Genomic DNA, 17,064 nt, shown 5'->3' on the forward strand with positions numbered 1-17,064 from the left:
ATCTCTAGTCTTTCTCATTCTATTGCTTTCCTCTATTTCTTTGCACTGATCACTGAGGAAGGCTTTCTTATCTCTCCTTGCCATTCTTTGGAACTCTGCATTCAAATGGGCATATCGTTCCTTTTCTCCTTTGCTTTTCGCTTCTCTTCTTTTCACAGCTATTTCTAAGGCCTCCTCAGACAACCATTTTGACTTTTTGCATTTGTTTTTCTTGGGGATGGTTTTGATCACTGCCTCCTGTACAATGTCACAAACCTCTGTCCATAGTTCTTCAGGTAATCTGTCTATCAGATCTAATCCCTTGAATCTATTTCTCACTTCCACTGTATAATCATCAGGGATTTGATCAAGGTCATACCTGAATGGTCTAGTGATTTTCCCTACTTTCTTCAAGTAGGGAAATTTAAGTCTGAATTTGGCAATAAGGAGTTCATGATCTGAGCCACAATCAGCTCCCAGTCTTGTTTTTGCTGATGCAGAGAGCTTCTCCATCTTTGGCTGCAAAGAATATAATCAATCTGTTTTCAGTATTGCCACCTGGTGAGTCCATGTGTAGAGTCTTCTCTCGTGTTGTTGGAAGAGGGTGTTTGCTATGACCAGTGTGTTCTCTTGGCAAAACTCTATTAGCCTTTGCCTTGCTTCATTCTGTACTCCAAGGCCAAATTTGCCTGTTACTCCAGGTATTTCTTGACTTCCTACTTTTGCATTCCAGTCCCCTATAATGAAAAGGACATCTTTTGGGGGTGTTAGTTCTAGAAGGTCTTGTAGGTCTTTGTAGAACTGTTCAACTTCAGCTTCTTCAGCATTACTGGTCAGGGAATAGACTTGGATTACTGTGATATTGAATGGTTTACCTTGGAAACGAACAGAGATCATTCTGTCCTTTTTGAGATTGCATCCAAATACTGCATTTCAGACTCTTTTGTTAACTGTGATGGCTACTCCATTTCTTCTTAGGTATTCTTGCCCACAGTAGTAGATATAATGGTCATCTGAGTTAAATTCACCCATTCCAGTCTATTTTGGTTCACTGATTCCTAAAATGTCGATGTTCACTCTTGCCGTCTCCTGTCTGACCACTTCCAATTTGCCTTGATTCATGGACCTAGCATTCCAGGTTCCTATGCAATATTGCTCTTTACAGCATCAGGCTTTACTTCCATCACCAGTCACATCCACAACTGGGTGTTGTTTTTGCTTTGGCTCCGTCTCTTCATTCTTTCCATAGTTATTTCTCCACTGATCTTTAGTAGCATATTGGGCACCTACCCACCTGGGGAGTTCATCTTTCAGTGTCCTATCTTTTTGCCTTTTCATACTGTTCATGGAGTTCTCAAAGCAAGAATACTGAAGTGATTTGCCATTCCCTTCTCCAGTGGACCATGTTTTGTCAGAACTCTCCACCACAACCGGTACGTCTTAGGTGGCCCTACACGGCATGGCTCATAGTTTCATTGAGTTAGACAAGGCTGTGGTCCATGTGATCAGATTGGTTAGTTTCCTGTGATTGTGGTTTTCAGTCTGTTTGCCCTCTGAAGGAGAAGGATAAGAGGCTTCTGGAAGCTTCCTGATGGAAGAGACTGACTTGAGGGGGAACCTGGGTCTTTTTCTGGTGGGCGGGGCCATGCTCAGTAAATCTTTAATCTAATTTTCTGTTGAAGGGCAGGCCTGTGTTGCCTCCCTGTTATTTGACCTGAGGCCAAACTTGTAGGGGATAGGGAAGTGTAATTTATTTCTTTCAGCCCTATGACAGATCAAATATATAAAGTATGTAGGGATACAGATAACCAGAGTAGCATAATTAATAAGATAGATCTAATTAATATATTTCAAACTATATTCCTTGAAAAATAACTGTATAAATTGGCCAAATATTAAGCAACAAAACCTAGACAAGATCCAAAAAGTAGAAACAATAAAGAAAATATTCTCTGATCACACTGCAATAAAATGAGAAAAAACAAAATCAGGGAAAAAAATGATCCTTCCATTTGATAATTTTTAAAACCTTTCTTGGAGAACTCTTAGATGAAAAAAAAAAAAAAAAAACAAAAATCATATAATTTCTAGGGAAGAAAAAAATTTTTAAATAGCACTTTGTATGTATGTATGTATCCATATCATAATTTGTTCTGCTATACAATATTCTATACTATGCTGCTAAGTCGCTTCCATCGTGTCCGACTCTGTGCGACCCCATAGACGGCAGCCCACCAGGCTCCCCCGTCCCTGGGAGTCTCCAGGCAAGAACACTGGAGTGGGTTGCCATTTCCTTCTCCAATGCATGAAAGTGAAAAGTGAAAGTGAAGTCGCTCAGTCGTGTCCAACCCTCAGTGACCCCATGGACTGCAGCCTACCAGGCTCCTCCATCCATGGGATTTTCCAGGCAAGAGTACTGGAGTGGGGTGCCATTGCCTTCTCCAATTCTATACTATATTCACCTGTATTTCCTTCTTAAAGTCTTCATATTTCTTTCTGTATTTAGATGATTCATTCCGTTAGATGCATGTGTGTGTGTGTGTGTGTGTGTGTGTGTGTGTGTGAGTATGTGTGTGTGTGATATGTGATAGGCTTCTAATATTTTCCCATAAAGATTATTCCAACACCATTCTTAGTAGGTTATCATTTCTCTTGCGATTCCTCCTACCACCTCTGTCGTACACCTAATTCCCATGCATACTCAAGTCTGTCTCTCTTACTGATCTATACCACATAATCTAAATGCTTTACAGTAGGATTTAATCTGGTTAATCATTTGACCCCTCCTTACTTGTCTTTGGGGCTTCCCTGATAGTTCAGAGGTTAAAGCGTCTGCCTGCAATGAGGGAGACCCGGGTTCAATCCCTGGGTTGGGAAGATCCCCTGAAGAAGGAAAGGGCAACCCACTCCAGTATTCTTGCCTGGAGAATCCCATGGACGGAGGAGCCTGGTGGGCTGCAGTCCACAGGGTTGCAAAAAGTCAGACACGATTGAGCGACTTCACTTCACTTCACTACTTGTCTTTGTAAAAATTATCTTGGTTCTTCCCATTTCTTTACTTTTCCATATCAATTTAAGAGTCAGATTTTCAAGCTCTTTTCTTACAACTCTTAAAACTTTGTTTGTAAGCACATTGAATTTATCTATTATGACAGGGATTCCCTGGTAGCTCAGATGGTAAAGTGTCTGCCTGCAACGCGGAAGACCCAGGTTCGATCCCTGGGTTGGGAAGATCCCCTGGAGAAGGAAATGGCAACTCACTCCAGTACTTTTGCCTGGAAAATTCTATGGACGGAGGAGCCTGGTAGGCTACCGTCCATGGGGTCACAAAGAGTCAGACATGACTGAGCGACTTCACTTTATAGTAAAAATTGCCACTTATATAACATATATAATTGTATCTCCCAATTTATATAAGCTTTCTTTTATATTCTTCCATAAAAGTTGACATCTTCTGTAAAGTTCTGACCTATCTTGTCTCTAGGTACATTACCATTTTGTTACCCTTTTGAATATTTCTATTGCTAAAATAAATTGATGTTATTAAATTTATGCATATTGATTTTGCATTCAGCAATCTTGCAGAACTCCTTAACAATTATTATTCAAACAGTTATATCATCTGCAAATAATGAGGAAATTGCTTCTTTCTTTATGATTCTTATACCACGGGTTTATTTTTCCTGTCTTATTAAACTGGCCAGGACTTTCAGGACAATGCTGAATTGATGCTATAATAGTGACCATATTTCTTTTGTTCTTGGTTCTAAAGAATATGCATCTAATATTTCACTATTATCATGATGACTATAGGATTCTTATAAGATACTTCCCTTATCAAGTTATGGAAATTTCTTTTCACTTCTGGTTTAAGAGTTTCATTTTGAATGAGTATTGGTTTTTATCAATATTTCTATTCTTATTATCATGTAGTCTTTTATTTATTAATATAGTAAGTTACAGTAATAAATTTGCTAATCTCTTTTAATGGTTCTAGCTTGATCAATGCTGGATTCAGTTTGCCAACATTTCATTTGATCTGTCTAGGTAAATGAGGCTGACTTATAATCTTCTCTCATGAGCCAACCCTTTGGGTTGCTTTTCCATCTCTGCTTCACTGTCTTCCTTCTATATTTGCCCTGAGAACTCCAAATTCTGACTCTGCTCTGCAGAACAATTCAGCTCTCCATCCCCCCATGGCATTTCTCAATAAGTGATCAAAGAATTTTCACTAAAAGTCTCTCAGTAGCTTCTAAAACATTTGATAGATTCTGAAGAAAAAGCAATGTAATCATTTTACGCACAGATCATTTAAAAATCTGAAACGTAAAATTAATTGTCATTTACATAGAATTTCTGACTTTTCATGTTTTTTAGAGCAGTGAATGAACTTCAAGGACTGACTTAGTTCATACTGGTTAACATGGAGTTAGTTATGGAATTAATCCTCTATCTTAATGAATGTATTTTATTGTCCTATGACATTACATTTGTTGTTTACTTTTGTTAAACTTGCATTTGTCATCATTACCATTGCATAGTATCACAATTCAAAGAATGAACTATCATTGTAAAAGTGGTTTGCAGAAATATAATAGTGACAAAAATAGAAAAATAAATCCTATAAGTAATAAATGGACTTCATCAAAGCAAAAAGCTTGAATCTGTATGTCATAAGTGGACAATCAATGTGGATAATCGCACAAAAGCAGATAAAAATAAATAAGAAAACAGGGAGATGACAATGATAAATAAATTTTATTGGATCAATGATCCTTTTGGTCAAGCGTGTGTGTATTAGCCCCTCAGTCGTGTCCGACTCTTTGTGTCTGACTTTTTGCGACCCCATGGACTGTAACCCTCCAGACTCCTCTGTCCCTAGAATTCTCCAGGCAAGAATACTGGAGTGGGTTGCCATTTCCTTCTCCAGGGGATCTTCCCAACCCAGGGGTCAAACCTAGGTCTCCTGACTTGCAGGCAGATTCTTTATTGTCTGAGCCACCAGGGAAGCCCCTTTGTTCTAATACCTAATTTATTATCTCTTAACATTTTATCAACTAATAATAGACTTCCAAAAACTTCCTTAATATATTCTAATTTATCAACCTTACTTTTAAACCAACTGACTGTCCCTAGTACAAACGCAAAAACAAGGATTTCCAGTACAAAATTGTCAAAATTCCATGTTAAAGGTTGAACGATATAAAAACTATAGAGTCATCATTTGCCTTCATAGCAAAAATAAGCACAATTATACCTTTGCTGATAAGACATAAAACCAGCTTCAAAAATAACAAATATTGTAGTTGGAAAGAAAGCAAGAAATAATCAGTAGAATTCTTTTATCAGAGCTATTGGATTTCTTATAATGTGAATGGCATTTAAAAATTGATGACTGTTATGTATGTAAATAAGCAGACACTGTACTTCATAGTTGAGTAAAATGATTGAATAAATCAGTTGTCAGTATAGATTCACCATATATGTGAGAGAGAAATATTCGATAACTTTTTGTCCTGTTTATCATGAAGCTGATTTTAAAAGAAGAGATTTCTGGTTTAATTAAACTTAGTTTGTCCATTACGAAATAGACTTAAAAAGTACATTAACTCCTACACCAACGTTCATAGCAGCATTATTCACAAGACTTGAAAGTTGGTTTCCAAATGTCCCATCAACAGATAAATGGACAAATGTCCAAGAAATAAATGGTAAACAAAATGTGGTGTGTATATATGATGAAATATTATTCAGCCTTAAAAATGACTGAGATTCTGATATTTGCCACAACGTGGATGAAGCTTTAAAGTACTATGCTAATTTAAATTTGCCAGATACGGAAAAGGACCAGTATTGTATTGATATGATTCCTCTTATACGAGGTACCTAGAATAGGCAAATTTATGGAGACAGGGAAGGTAGAATAGTGGTTTTCAGGAAGCAGGGGAAGGAGAAATGGGGAGTTGCCTAATGAGTTTCTGTTTGAGATGATGAAAAAGTTTGAGATGGATATACTTTGGTGATGTTTGCACAATCTTATGAATGTATTTAATGCTGCTGATTGCATACTTTAAAATGGTCATTTAAAGTAGTAAGTTTTTTATCATATGTATTTTACCACAGTGAAAAGAAAAGATAGTTAAATTGATATTAAAGAAGCTCTAGCTACATGAGCAGCAAGGAAAGGCCTCACTATACCAATGGAAGATGTTGCTTCCAAATGCAGTACGGCACTTACTGGTGACAATAGGGGAGCTCTGTCTATAGCATGCCTCCAGACCCTGATTTGCTGTTGAGGGCCATCATGGAAGCTGTGATTATAAACTGACTGTGGTCACTTAGTATATGTCTCCTCAGCCAATGGGACTGAAACAAAAAGTGAGTGCAGGATACTTTTGCACACTGAATTGCTCTGGCTGGCAAACAACAACAACAAAAGGTTTTGCAGTGTTTTCTAATAAGAAATCAAATCTTTTAAAATGAGTATTTCTGTGGCTATGCATGGCATGTCTCAGTAATATAGTTAGGATGTTGAATAGTCTGGATCTTTGACTTCAGGGTCTAAATACCAGAATTTTAAAATGATTAAATATCACAACTTCTTAAAATTGAACAGCGGTGCAAATAGCTCAGTGGCTGAGAGTTCGACATTTTCCCAGTACCAATGGTTCTCTTCACTCATCAGGAAAAACACTTAAGGTATGTCTTTGCATATTAAAAATCACATCCAAAGGCTACATCTGAACATGCAAAAATGCCTTGTGAGGCTAATGTCACCAGAGAGAGGATGTGACTCCATCAGCTGCTGTCTCCCCAGCTGAGACCTTTTACCTAGCTTGCAGTGGCACTAAGCCGGGGCTCTTGTCCTCTGGTGAAACTCTGAAAATAGTCTTTAGAGAGAACTCTCTCCATAATTTCTAGATCTGCATTGGATGTGAAAGGCCAGAAATAATCTGTCAAAGCTTCCCAACAACCTATAATTCTGAGTTAAGATTTTCTAATTTAGAAAACATAAAGAGCGGGGGGAAACCCAACAAGCTTTGGCAGCTGACAGCTCAAGCAGCTCCCCAGCCAGATATAGATTTCTTCATGAATGATTTCAAACAGCCTTTCTCCTCTCACAGATAGGAAAGAAACATTACTGCTATTCGCTCTTTAATCTGGTTTTTACTTTTAGTTAAGATACGCAGATACATGGTTTAAAAGGTCACATAGCTCCATAAAGATTCAAACAAAAACAGCAATTTCACGTTCCTCATCTCCTCACGCCTAATCTGTACTTTTAGAGGCAACCACTCTGTTTTGTTTTTTTTTTTCCTACTGCTTTCTTTGATACCTCTCATTCTCTAATAATATACTCAGACTACTATTTAAAATTTTTTTTTCCACATTAGATATTATCTATTGGCTTTCTGTTATAGAAAAGAAAGGGATTAAGTCCACATATAAACACTTATTTTCTTTTTCTGTCTCTCCTGTTCCCATTATAGCTATAATTTTTGGTTAGATAATCAGACAATATGTACACTGCCTATATATATATGATTATAGAATAGTATTGCTAAGCAAATACTACTCCCAGCTGTATCACGCAGTATATTTTGATTATATGTATATATACATATACATATATATTGCTTTCTCTGGAGTTAATAAGGACTTCATTTCTTCCTTTGCTCAGTTTTCTATATATTGTCACTAATTCGTACCCAAAGTCTTCTCCAGAGGTTTAATTAGTGCTTAAGTTTACTTGAATGTATCAGATTATCCATCAGTTTCCATTCTTCTTGGGAAAATCCCTCTTAGAGCCCCTCAGCTGCTGCCTCAGTTTGGTCTAGATGTTCCCTCAGTGTGATGAACAGATCTTTTCCAGGGGCTTTTCTTTCTCCATCCTCCTTTGGATTCCATCTGTCACTTCCCTGCATCCCATATTCTCCTCTTTATCGGTTGCTTCCTTGTTTTGGTGGGACACAGCATCTAGTAACTTTTTAAAATGGGTTGGTGGGAAATAAATTTTCTGAGACTTGGCATATCTTTATTCTACCCTCATCTAAACAGTTTAGCTGGAGAAGCAATTCTATATTAGAAATTATTTTCCTCAAAAAATTTAAGGCATTGTTCCATTGTCTTATAACCTCCAGTTTTTGCTATGAAGAAATCTGGCACTATTTTGATTCTCAGTCCTTTGTATGTGACCTCTGATTTTCACTCCCTCAGGAAAAGTTAGACTCTTTTGTTTGTGTAAAATGTTCTCAGATTTTGTGATGTTGTGCCTTGCTATGAACATTTTTCATTCATTTTCCTGAACACTCATGGATACTTTAACTGACTAGATCCTTCAGTTTAGGGAAATTTTCTTACATTATTTCTTTGATAATTTTCTCCTGTGTATGTCCTTTTCTATTTCTTTTTGGATCTCCCATTACTCAGATGTTGTACTTATTGGTCTAATTCTCTAATTTTCATATTTTTAATCACCTCTTATTTATTTCTTTTTGTTCCACTTTCTGTGAGATTTCAACTCTATTTCTAGCCCTTCTATTAATGTTTTAATATTGTATCATATTTTTGCTTTCAAGTGTTCGCTTTTGTCCTTTGAATGTTCTAGTTTGTAGCGTTCTGTTTGTACCCACTCTCTTCTCATCTCCTAAAAATATTAATGATCGGGATATTTCCTAAATCTACTTCTATCTGCATTCTCTCTTTTTCTTTTTCTTTCCTGTTTCGTTCCTTTAGTCTTTAGTGTTAGAAGTATCCTTCAGATTCCTGATGCTCAGTGGCTGCCTGAGTATATTAAAAGTGCAGCATCTTCCTGAGCTGTTAACCTGACTGCCAAGCTTCTAGGAACCTACTGAGGGGAAGCAGTGGGTGGGTGGCCGGGTTGTCTGCCTTTCAGTACATATGTAAATTTTTCTTTCATACCCCTGTGTCAGGATGCAGCTCTCTCCCTCTTATTCAGTCGGTCTATTTCCAGATAAGAGGAGGCAGTTCCTCTCTGAATGGGTGGTGTGGGGTGGTATTTAGAAAGCCCAATTCCTTGTTAATAAAGACTTCCAAGCTGTCTTTACAGACCCACTTGCCACTGTCTCCCTGGGCTCCACTTTCAGAGGCATTTAGCGTCCCTAAGTCCTAAGCAGCTCTGCTCTCTGGGTTGGCTTGCTTCTGGGAACTCCCGGCTTCCAGCTTTCTAGGGTCTGCTCTGTTGGTTACCATTCATCCGTCTTGACTGTAATCTCCAAAATGCTGTTGTGTTCTCCATTATCGTTGCTCTAGTGAATGTATACTTTTTTAAAAGTTCCTTTCACAATCATTTAAGAAGAATTTCCAAAAGGTTGGAGGTAAATACATGTTCAATCTGCCATATTCAATCAAAACTCTTTTCATTTTTCATACCAGTGTTTACATTTAGAATCTTATAATTTAAAAAAATATAGTGTATCCAAAATTAGGTATGATTTATGCATGCATCTATGTCCTTTTGGGCAGTAGTTCTCAAATGGTAGTTCCTCAGGCCAGCAGCATTAGGCTCAGCTGGGAACTCGTTAGAAATGCAAATTCTTGGGCTCTGCCCCAGACTTAGCGAATCAGAAACTCTGGGCCGACAGCCTGGAAATCTATGCTTGAACAGGCTTTCCATGGGGTCGGTCAGATCTGTGCTAGAGTCTGAGAACCATTGCTGTTGGTGAGTGAGGCATTCTGAACACTAGAGAAACACTCCCCTACTCTCAACCTCAGCTTTGGAGCCTTCTCCTCAAATCCAAACCCAAAATGTGTCCAACAGAATAAAAAGGCTCTTTTGAGATGACTTCCTCTAACAGGATCCATCCTCCTGAGAAAATGTGTATGAATCCAGATGCTTTTCTCTTCCATGACACCTAGTTATTTACTGCTTTAGATAGTAAACAGACCAGGATCCCTGAGGCCAGAAGTGCCAGCAGGCCAAGCATGGCATGAGAAGAAAAGACAGTGGGAAGCAGAGAGGTCTGGAGAGGGGGGATGCAGTCAGATCTCCTCCCTCTTCCATACTTTCAGTCAACAAGTTGAGGGAGGAACTGCCGGCTTCCCTCAGGGCAGGGAGCCTTGAGGAACCTCATGGAACAGGAGGAGCTTTGTTTGGAAGCCTGTGGTGGGTGCATGCCCTCGCCCTCTGCCCACCTTCAGAGCAGCAGAGGCTGCTAGTCATCCCAGCCACGCATGTCCCTCCCCACCCCACCCATCTTTGCGATTCCTCTGAGTTCCTCCATCTGTGTCTCATCTCCCTAGCTTCACCTTGTCTCCTTCCCCACCTTGGTGATGCTCTTTGCACACTCTCCTTTGGAACAATCACAACCACTCTCCCTTTGAGCTCCCTCCAAGGTGCAGTTAATACTCTCTTTCCACCTTCCCTCCCAGGTATGTCTTCACTGTCATTTATACCTTTGAAGCCTTGATAAAGATATTGGCAAGAGGATTTTGTCTAAATGAGTTCACTTACCTGAGAGATCCTTGGAACTGGCTGGATTTTAGTGTCATCACTCTGGCGTGAGTATTTCTCCACATTGATCTGTGTATGACATTATATGTGCGTCCAGAAAAACATCTACTTCTGCTTTATTGATTATGCCAAAGCCTTTGACTGTGTGGATCACAACAAACTGTGGAAAATTCTTTAAGAGATGAGAATATCAGACCACCTTACCTGCCTCCTGAGAAACCTGTATGCAGGTCAAGAAGCAACAGTTAGAACTAGATATGGATCAACAGACTGGCTCCAAATTGGGAAAAAAGTACTCCAAGGCTGTATATTGTCATCCTGGTTATTTAACTTATTTGCAGAGTACATCGTGTGAAGTGCTGGGCTGGATGAAGCACAAGCTGGAATCAAGATTGCCAGGAGAAATATCAATAATCTCAGATACGCAGATGACACCACCCTTAAGGCAGAAAGCAAAGAGGAACTGAAGAGTGTCTTGATGAGAGTGCAAGAGGAGAGTGAAAAAGCTGGCTTAAAGCTGAATATTCAAACAACTGAAGATCATGGCGTCTAGTCCCATCAGTTCATGGGAAATAGATGGGGAAACAATGGAAACAGTGACAGATTTGATTTTGGGGGGCTCCAAAATCGCTGCAGACGGTGATTGGAGCCATGAAATTAAAAGACGCTTTTAATTTTTGCTCCTTGGAAGAAAAGCTATGACCAACCTAGACAGCATATTAAAAAGCAGAGACATTACTTTGCCAACAAAGGTCCATCTAGTCAAAGCTATTGCTTTTCCAGTAGTCATGTATGGATGTGAGAGTTGGACTGTAAAGAAATCTGAGTGCTGAAGAATTGATGCTTTTGAACTGTGGTGTTGGAGAAGACTCTTGAGAGTCCCTTGGACTGCAAGGAGATCCAACCAGTCAATCCTAAAGAAAGTTGATCCTGAATATTCATTGGAAGGACTGACGCTGAAGCTGAAACTCCCAATACTTTGCCCACCTGATGCAAAGAAGTGACTCATTTGAAAAGTGACTCATTTGTTGGGAAAGATTGAAGGCAGGAGGAGAAGGGGATGACAGAGGATGAGATGGTTGGATGGCATCACTGACTCAATGGACATGAATTTGAGTAAACTCTGGGAGTTGGTGATGGACAGGGAGGCCTGGTGTGCTGCAGTCCATGAGGTTGCAAAGAGTCAGACATGACTGAGTGACTGACGTGGAACAGGCTGCCATTCTGGGGGTGTTATCCTTATCTCTTTCCAGCTTCCCCATTTAGGACTGTGTGGCCCAGGTTCTCTTTGCCAAAGACTCTTGCTTTGGGAGTCATTTTCCAGGGTTAGTTCCATACCCCCGGGGAGAAGTTGGAGACTTTAAATCTGAGCTGATAACTGGCCTGTCAAAGTGGATCAGCTTTGTACCTCCCAAACATGAAGATCTTTCCCTGAGGAACCAGTGCCCAAGGAGATGGGTTGGCCACACACCATCTGCATGGGTAGTACACAGAATCTTCTAGATCACAATGGTGTGGTGGTGGTTTAGCTGCTAAGTCATGTCCAACTCTTGTTATCCCATGGACTGTAGCCCACCAGGCTCCTCTGTCCATGGGATTTCCCAGATAAGAATACTGGAGTGGGTTGCCATTTCCTTCTCCAGGGAATCTTCCTGGCCCAGGGATTGAACCCAGGTGTCCTGCATTGCAGGCGGATTCTTTACCACTGAGCCACTAGGGAAGTACTTGCATCTTCTCAAAGAGGCCATTCTGAAAAATATTGCCATAATTAAATCAGGGTTCAGGTCAGTCTATGGATGCAAGTACCAGTAGATTCCCAGTGTCTGTTCTGGGTCCTTCCTAGGCTTGCATTGCCCCAGATTGTCCTTATTTACGCTGCATAAATTCCCAAGACCCTCTTTATGCAGAGATGCTGACTGGTTCCTGGTTCTACAGCTACGCTGGTGAAGTGACAGACCTCCGAGGGATCTCAGGCCTGCGGACGTTCAGAGTCCTTCGAGCTTTAAAAACCGTGTCTGTGATCCCGGGTGAGTGGCTTTAACCAGCATGTTTACTCACAGAGCTTATGTTGGTTTCCACAGCCTAACATCCCACTTTGATTTTCACAAGAGCCCTATAAATTGCCAGAATGTATGGACTATTGTCCTCATTTAAGAGATAAAGAAACTGAGGCCCAGAGAGTAGAAAACACAATCCCAAATCCTCATCACTAGAGGCAGTTGTGACCTGGAAACCTCATGTCCTGATTCTTAGCCAGTGCTCTGTCCAGAGTAACTCATGGTGTCCATAAAGGACAAAAAGGTCAGGTCCTTGTTTTACATTCTCATTGCGGGGTTCAGGCAAGCCTCCAGTCAGATTCTCATTTATACTCGAAACCAAAATGTAAGCTTGGAAGCAGAGAATAAGGGAAAAGGCAGTCCTAGGCTCTGGTGGTTGTCTTCCCCATTTTCATGAATCTGAACATTTAAGCCTCAGCCCTGCCTTTGGACCCACAGAAGAGAAAATAATTAGACAGCTCTTGATTACAGACAATTCAGAAATGGAAATAGTCCCCCAGGGCGGAACTTATTGGGCCTCCAAGATCTCTGTTGCCACTTGATACTCCTCAACCCCCTCTGAGTTGATGGAGGGGATGGTGAGGCCTGAGACCAGGTAATAGCCTTGAGATGGGACTCAAGGCTTCCCCCTTGTGGCCTAATGGGTTGTCTCCCTTCCCTCACCCCAAAACCCCTGCCCTCACCTGGAAACAGAAATACTTACGCTAGAGTAGAAGTCCCTTTCCACAGTTCTGCGTCTGGCTCTGCAGGAAATGACTGGAAAGGCTTTGCCAACTTCCACTGAATGAAGAAAATCATGAAGAATCATTTTCTTCATGAAGAAAATCACAGCAATAAGTAGTCAGTCTTCCCCTTAGTATCTCTCTCACCTACTCAGCCAGGAAGACCCTGAGTTTTGTGTACAACACCTGGCCTATGGAGACTCCCCTCCTGCCTCTTCTCTCTCCTGTACCCACCTCCAGGATCTTCCTGTGGTTCCACAGATACTCACAGCTTTTGCTCATCACGCAGCCCCAGGCCACGCTGCTCCTCTGTTAGGAAAATCCCTTCTCCTCTTCGCTCAACTCACAGGCATCCTCAGGGTTCTGCCATGCTCTGACTCCCTCAAGGAGGCTGCCTGGTCCTTCCCATCTTCCTCAACCCCCCACCCGACCCTACTCCCACCCCCAGGCTTCTGTGATGGACTGTTTCTCTGTGTGCCCACCTACTCACTAATGCTATAGAGTTTCCCCTCACTCGTCAGACAGCCCCACAACAGGCCCATGCCTTAACCATTGCTTGGCTCCTGAGAGAGAACCAAGCAGAGCAGAGGGTGCTCAGTGGATTATTCGGCCAAACAGACAAGGCAAGGCTAGATGGCAGCTTGCTTCTCTGCTTAGAGCTCTTTCTGTTACTTAGAAATCTGATTTTCCAAGGAAGGTGATTTCCTTTGCCAGGGCAATAAATCATCCTTCCTTAAACAAGCAGGGCCCCCATCTTTGCTGCCAGCTATGCTGCTCAGATTGTTTCTTCCTCGGTGTCTCTCATGGCCTCGCTCTATTGCTGTGTTCATCCTCTGTCTTTGTGTCCCTGTCTTGTCCTATCTCCCTTGCATCTCTCCCTCCCTCCCTCCATTTCTTCCTTCTTCTTCTTTTTCTTCCACCTCCTCCTCTTTCTTTCCTTCTCCTCCTCTTCCTCTTCTTCCTCCTTTCTCCTTTTCTTCTGCTTCTCCTCCTTTCTCTCTCTCACACCAATGTTCCTATGTCCCCAAGCCTCAAGCTGCCTCCCAGGACTGAGATAAGGAGATACCAAATGACTGGAGTGAAATTGGCAGCCTCATGCTAGGCCTAGTACCTGGAGCGCAGCAGGTACTCAATAATTATTTTTTCATCAAATTGCTACTGTCTGGAATTTACTCACTTTAAGAAGATTTTAGTAATGCATAGTCTGGGTCTCAGTTGCCTCATCTTTACAATTGGACAATATGCTCTTCCTATCTGCCTTTCAGGCTTATGGCAAGGTTCAGATGAGGAACTGGGCTTGAAACTGCCCTAGAGTTTGTAAAATATCTCACACCTGTGTGTAATGAAAGGGTAGGAAGGCTAAGATGCAAGCGTGCCAGGCACACGTGTGTGCCACGTCATCCACGTGGAAGTATCACTGTCATCTTCCCACAGGGCTGAAGGTCATCGTGGGGGCCCTGATCCACTCGGTGAAGAAGCTGGCTGACGTGACCATTCTCACTGTCTTCTGCCTGAGTGTCTTTGCCCTGGTGGGCCTGCAGCTCTTCAAGGGCAACCTCAAGAACAAATGTGTCAAGAACTGCACAGTTGTCAATGAGACAGCCAATTACTCCTCTCACGAAAAACAGCAGTGGAATTACTGCCAACGGGACCCAGGTCTGGTTGGTGGGGAGTGTGACGCCTCTGCATACCTGTGCAGACATATATTTTGATTGAAATTCTTCTCATGAGTTGTGTTTTACTTTGGGGCCCCCCATTCTCGGTTGTCCAGTGTCCCTTTCTCAAGGAAATGAGTCCAGAGGCAAGGCATTCTGCCTCTGCTGGAGGATGCTCAAGGCTGAGGCCACAGCTCAGCTTCTCTCTTCTCAGATGAGACATTGCCCCTTCCCAGCTCCCAGCATACCCACGGAGGGCACGCAGTCAAGTATATTCTCCTTGCTCAGGCAGAAGTCTCAGCAGGTGTTGCTTTCACCACTCAAGGCTTCAGTTGAGGGTTGAGAACCATATGTGAGACTTCTGCTTCTTCCTTTATTTTGCAGATTACTATACCAACAAGGAAGGCACCTCTGACCCCTTACTCTGTGGCAATGGATCTGATGCAGGGTGAGTGTTCAAGCCATAACAAAACACCAATGCCCAGCAGCCCTTTCTTCTTTCTGTCGTCAGTTCTTCTGGGTGAAGCCTAGGTTGAAAGTCCTGAGGAAAATGTGGAAATTAATAATCCATGGCCTCTGCCATCCCAGACTCATGGGAAGAGAGTGTCTGAGTAAGCTCTTGTTATGAAACAAACATCCCCAAGATTTTTGTGACTTAAAACACCAGCCATTTATTTAGCTCAATATTCTGTACATCCGCACCTTGGGCTGAGATCAGCCTGGTGTTCCTCTGACATTGACTGGACTCATTCATGCATCTGCAGACAGTGGACAGACTAGCAGGGGTCCAGCTGATCCAGGATGGCCTCAGCTTGGGCGTCTTATTTCTGTTCCACATGGTTTCTCACCCCTCAGCAGACTAGCCTAGGCTTATTCTCCTATTGGAGGCAGGATTCCAAGAGAAAGAATGGAAATGTGCAAGGTCTCTTGAGGCCTAGGCTTAGAACAGGCATAATGTCACTTCTACTGCGTCCAGAGTTGACTCAAATTGCAAGTGAGTCCAGATCCAAGAAATGGAGGAACAGAGTCAACTCTCGATGGGAAAACTTGCAACATCATATTGAAAGGGGTATGGAGACAGGAAAGGGAATAACTGTGGTCATTTCTGCAAACAATCTGCCCAAGAAAGGAGGTAATATTTATTAAATACATTTTGTGTCAAATGCTCTTCATTTAGTTGCCACAACTCCATCACATGGGTTTCATTATCCTCACATAATGGAGGAAGAGACACATGCCTCAGACTTTGCAATTTCAAATTCTTACAGAGGCCAGACACAAAACTACACGTGTCTAGAATGTGAGGAATGGGCTGGCTGGGTACCAAAACCATGAGATCATGCGCCAGCCAAAGTGGTAGCCACTTCCCAGCTCAGCTTCTCATTATCATGTGGAAACATGGACCCACTGCTTCCAGATGATCCAGGTTTTTAAAAGAGAGAAAGGAAATTTCGATTTTATGTAAACTCTCTTAACTATAAACATTGACTACAAATTCCAAAAAATATCTACATATTGTAGGCCAAACACAATATTTTAGCAATGCAAATTCAGCCAGCAATCTGCCAGTTTGTGAGCTCTGATGCATATACATAAAGATGTTGCGCTGTGGAGAACAAGTGCTGTCCTAGAGGCTCCCTGGGCTGGGAAAACATAGCAAGGTGATGGTGTCAAGGAAGGTTTCCCAGAGGTGGTGAGGTTGAAGGGCAACCAGGATGTCTCCAGACTGGATGAACAAGAGATGGATTGGATGGTACCATTCTAGGTGGCAGAATAGAATGTGAGACAAAGCAAAGGCACATGGGACTCCTCAGGTCTGCCTGCTGCTTTGTGGGAACAGGTATGAGTAGAAAGAGATTAGGTAACAGATGAGAAAGGCTCATCCCTGCCCATCTCCATGGCAGGGGTGTCTGGAAACCCAGGCCCACACAACCCCTCCCTGAATGTCTGACAGCCCTATATTGCTAAGTAGCACAAGGTGGGGCATGCTGGAGTTCAGCCTTCATCAGTTCCCTAAGAAAACAATCTCATCAAGAGCTGAGGGGTGGGGCTAACAGAAGAATTTGAGCAACACAGGCCCCCTGGCCTCTTTATTCATAAATGCACTTGGCATTTGGTCCTTGAGCTCAGGAAGAGGGTTGTTTTGATGTCAGTTTTCATTTGCCTTTGACTTAATT

General features: G+C 41.7%; 1 protein-coding gene across 1 annotated transcript in view; it reads left to right on the plus strand.

The window, feature by feature from the left end:
• The window catches only part of SCN10A (sodium voltage-gated channel alpha subunit 10), an 87,075-nt gene that overhangs the window by 13,837 nt on the left and 56,174 nt on the right, over positions 1–17,064 (plus strand). The window contains exons 4-7 of the mRNA XM_052644447.1: positions 10,372–10,500; positions 12,389–12,480; positions 14,667–14,888; positions 15,272–15,335. Of these exons, the coding sequence (XP_052500407.1) occupies positions 10,372–10,500; positions 12,389–12,480; positions 14,667–14,888; positions 15,272–15,335 (507 nt within the window). The remainder of the gene's footprint in view (positions 1–10,371; positions 10,501–12,388; positions 12,481–14,666; positions 14,889–15,271; positions 15,336–17,064) is intronic.

This window comes from Budorcas taxicolor, chromosome 1, assembly GCF_023091745.1.
Source record: "Budorcas taxicolor isolate Tak-1 chromosome 1, Takin1.1, whole genome shotgun sequence".
Taxonomy (NCBI): Eukaryota; Metazoa; Chordata; class Mammalia; order Artiodactyla; family Bovidae; genus Budorcas; species Budorcas taxicolor.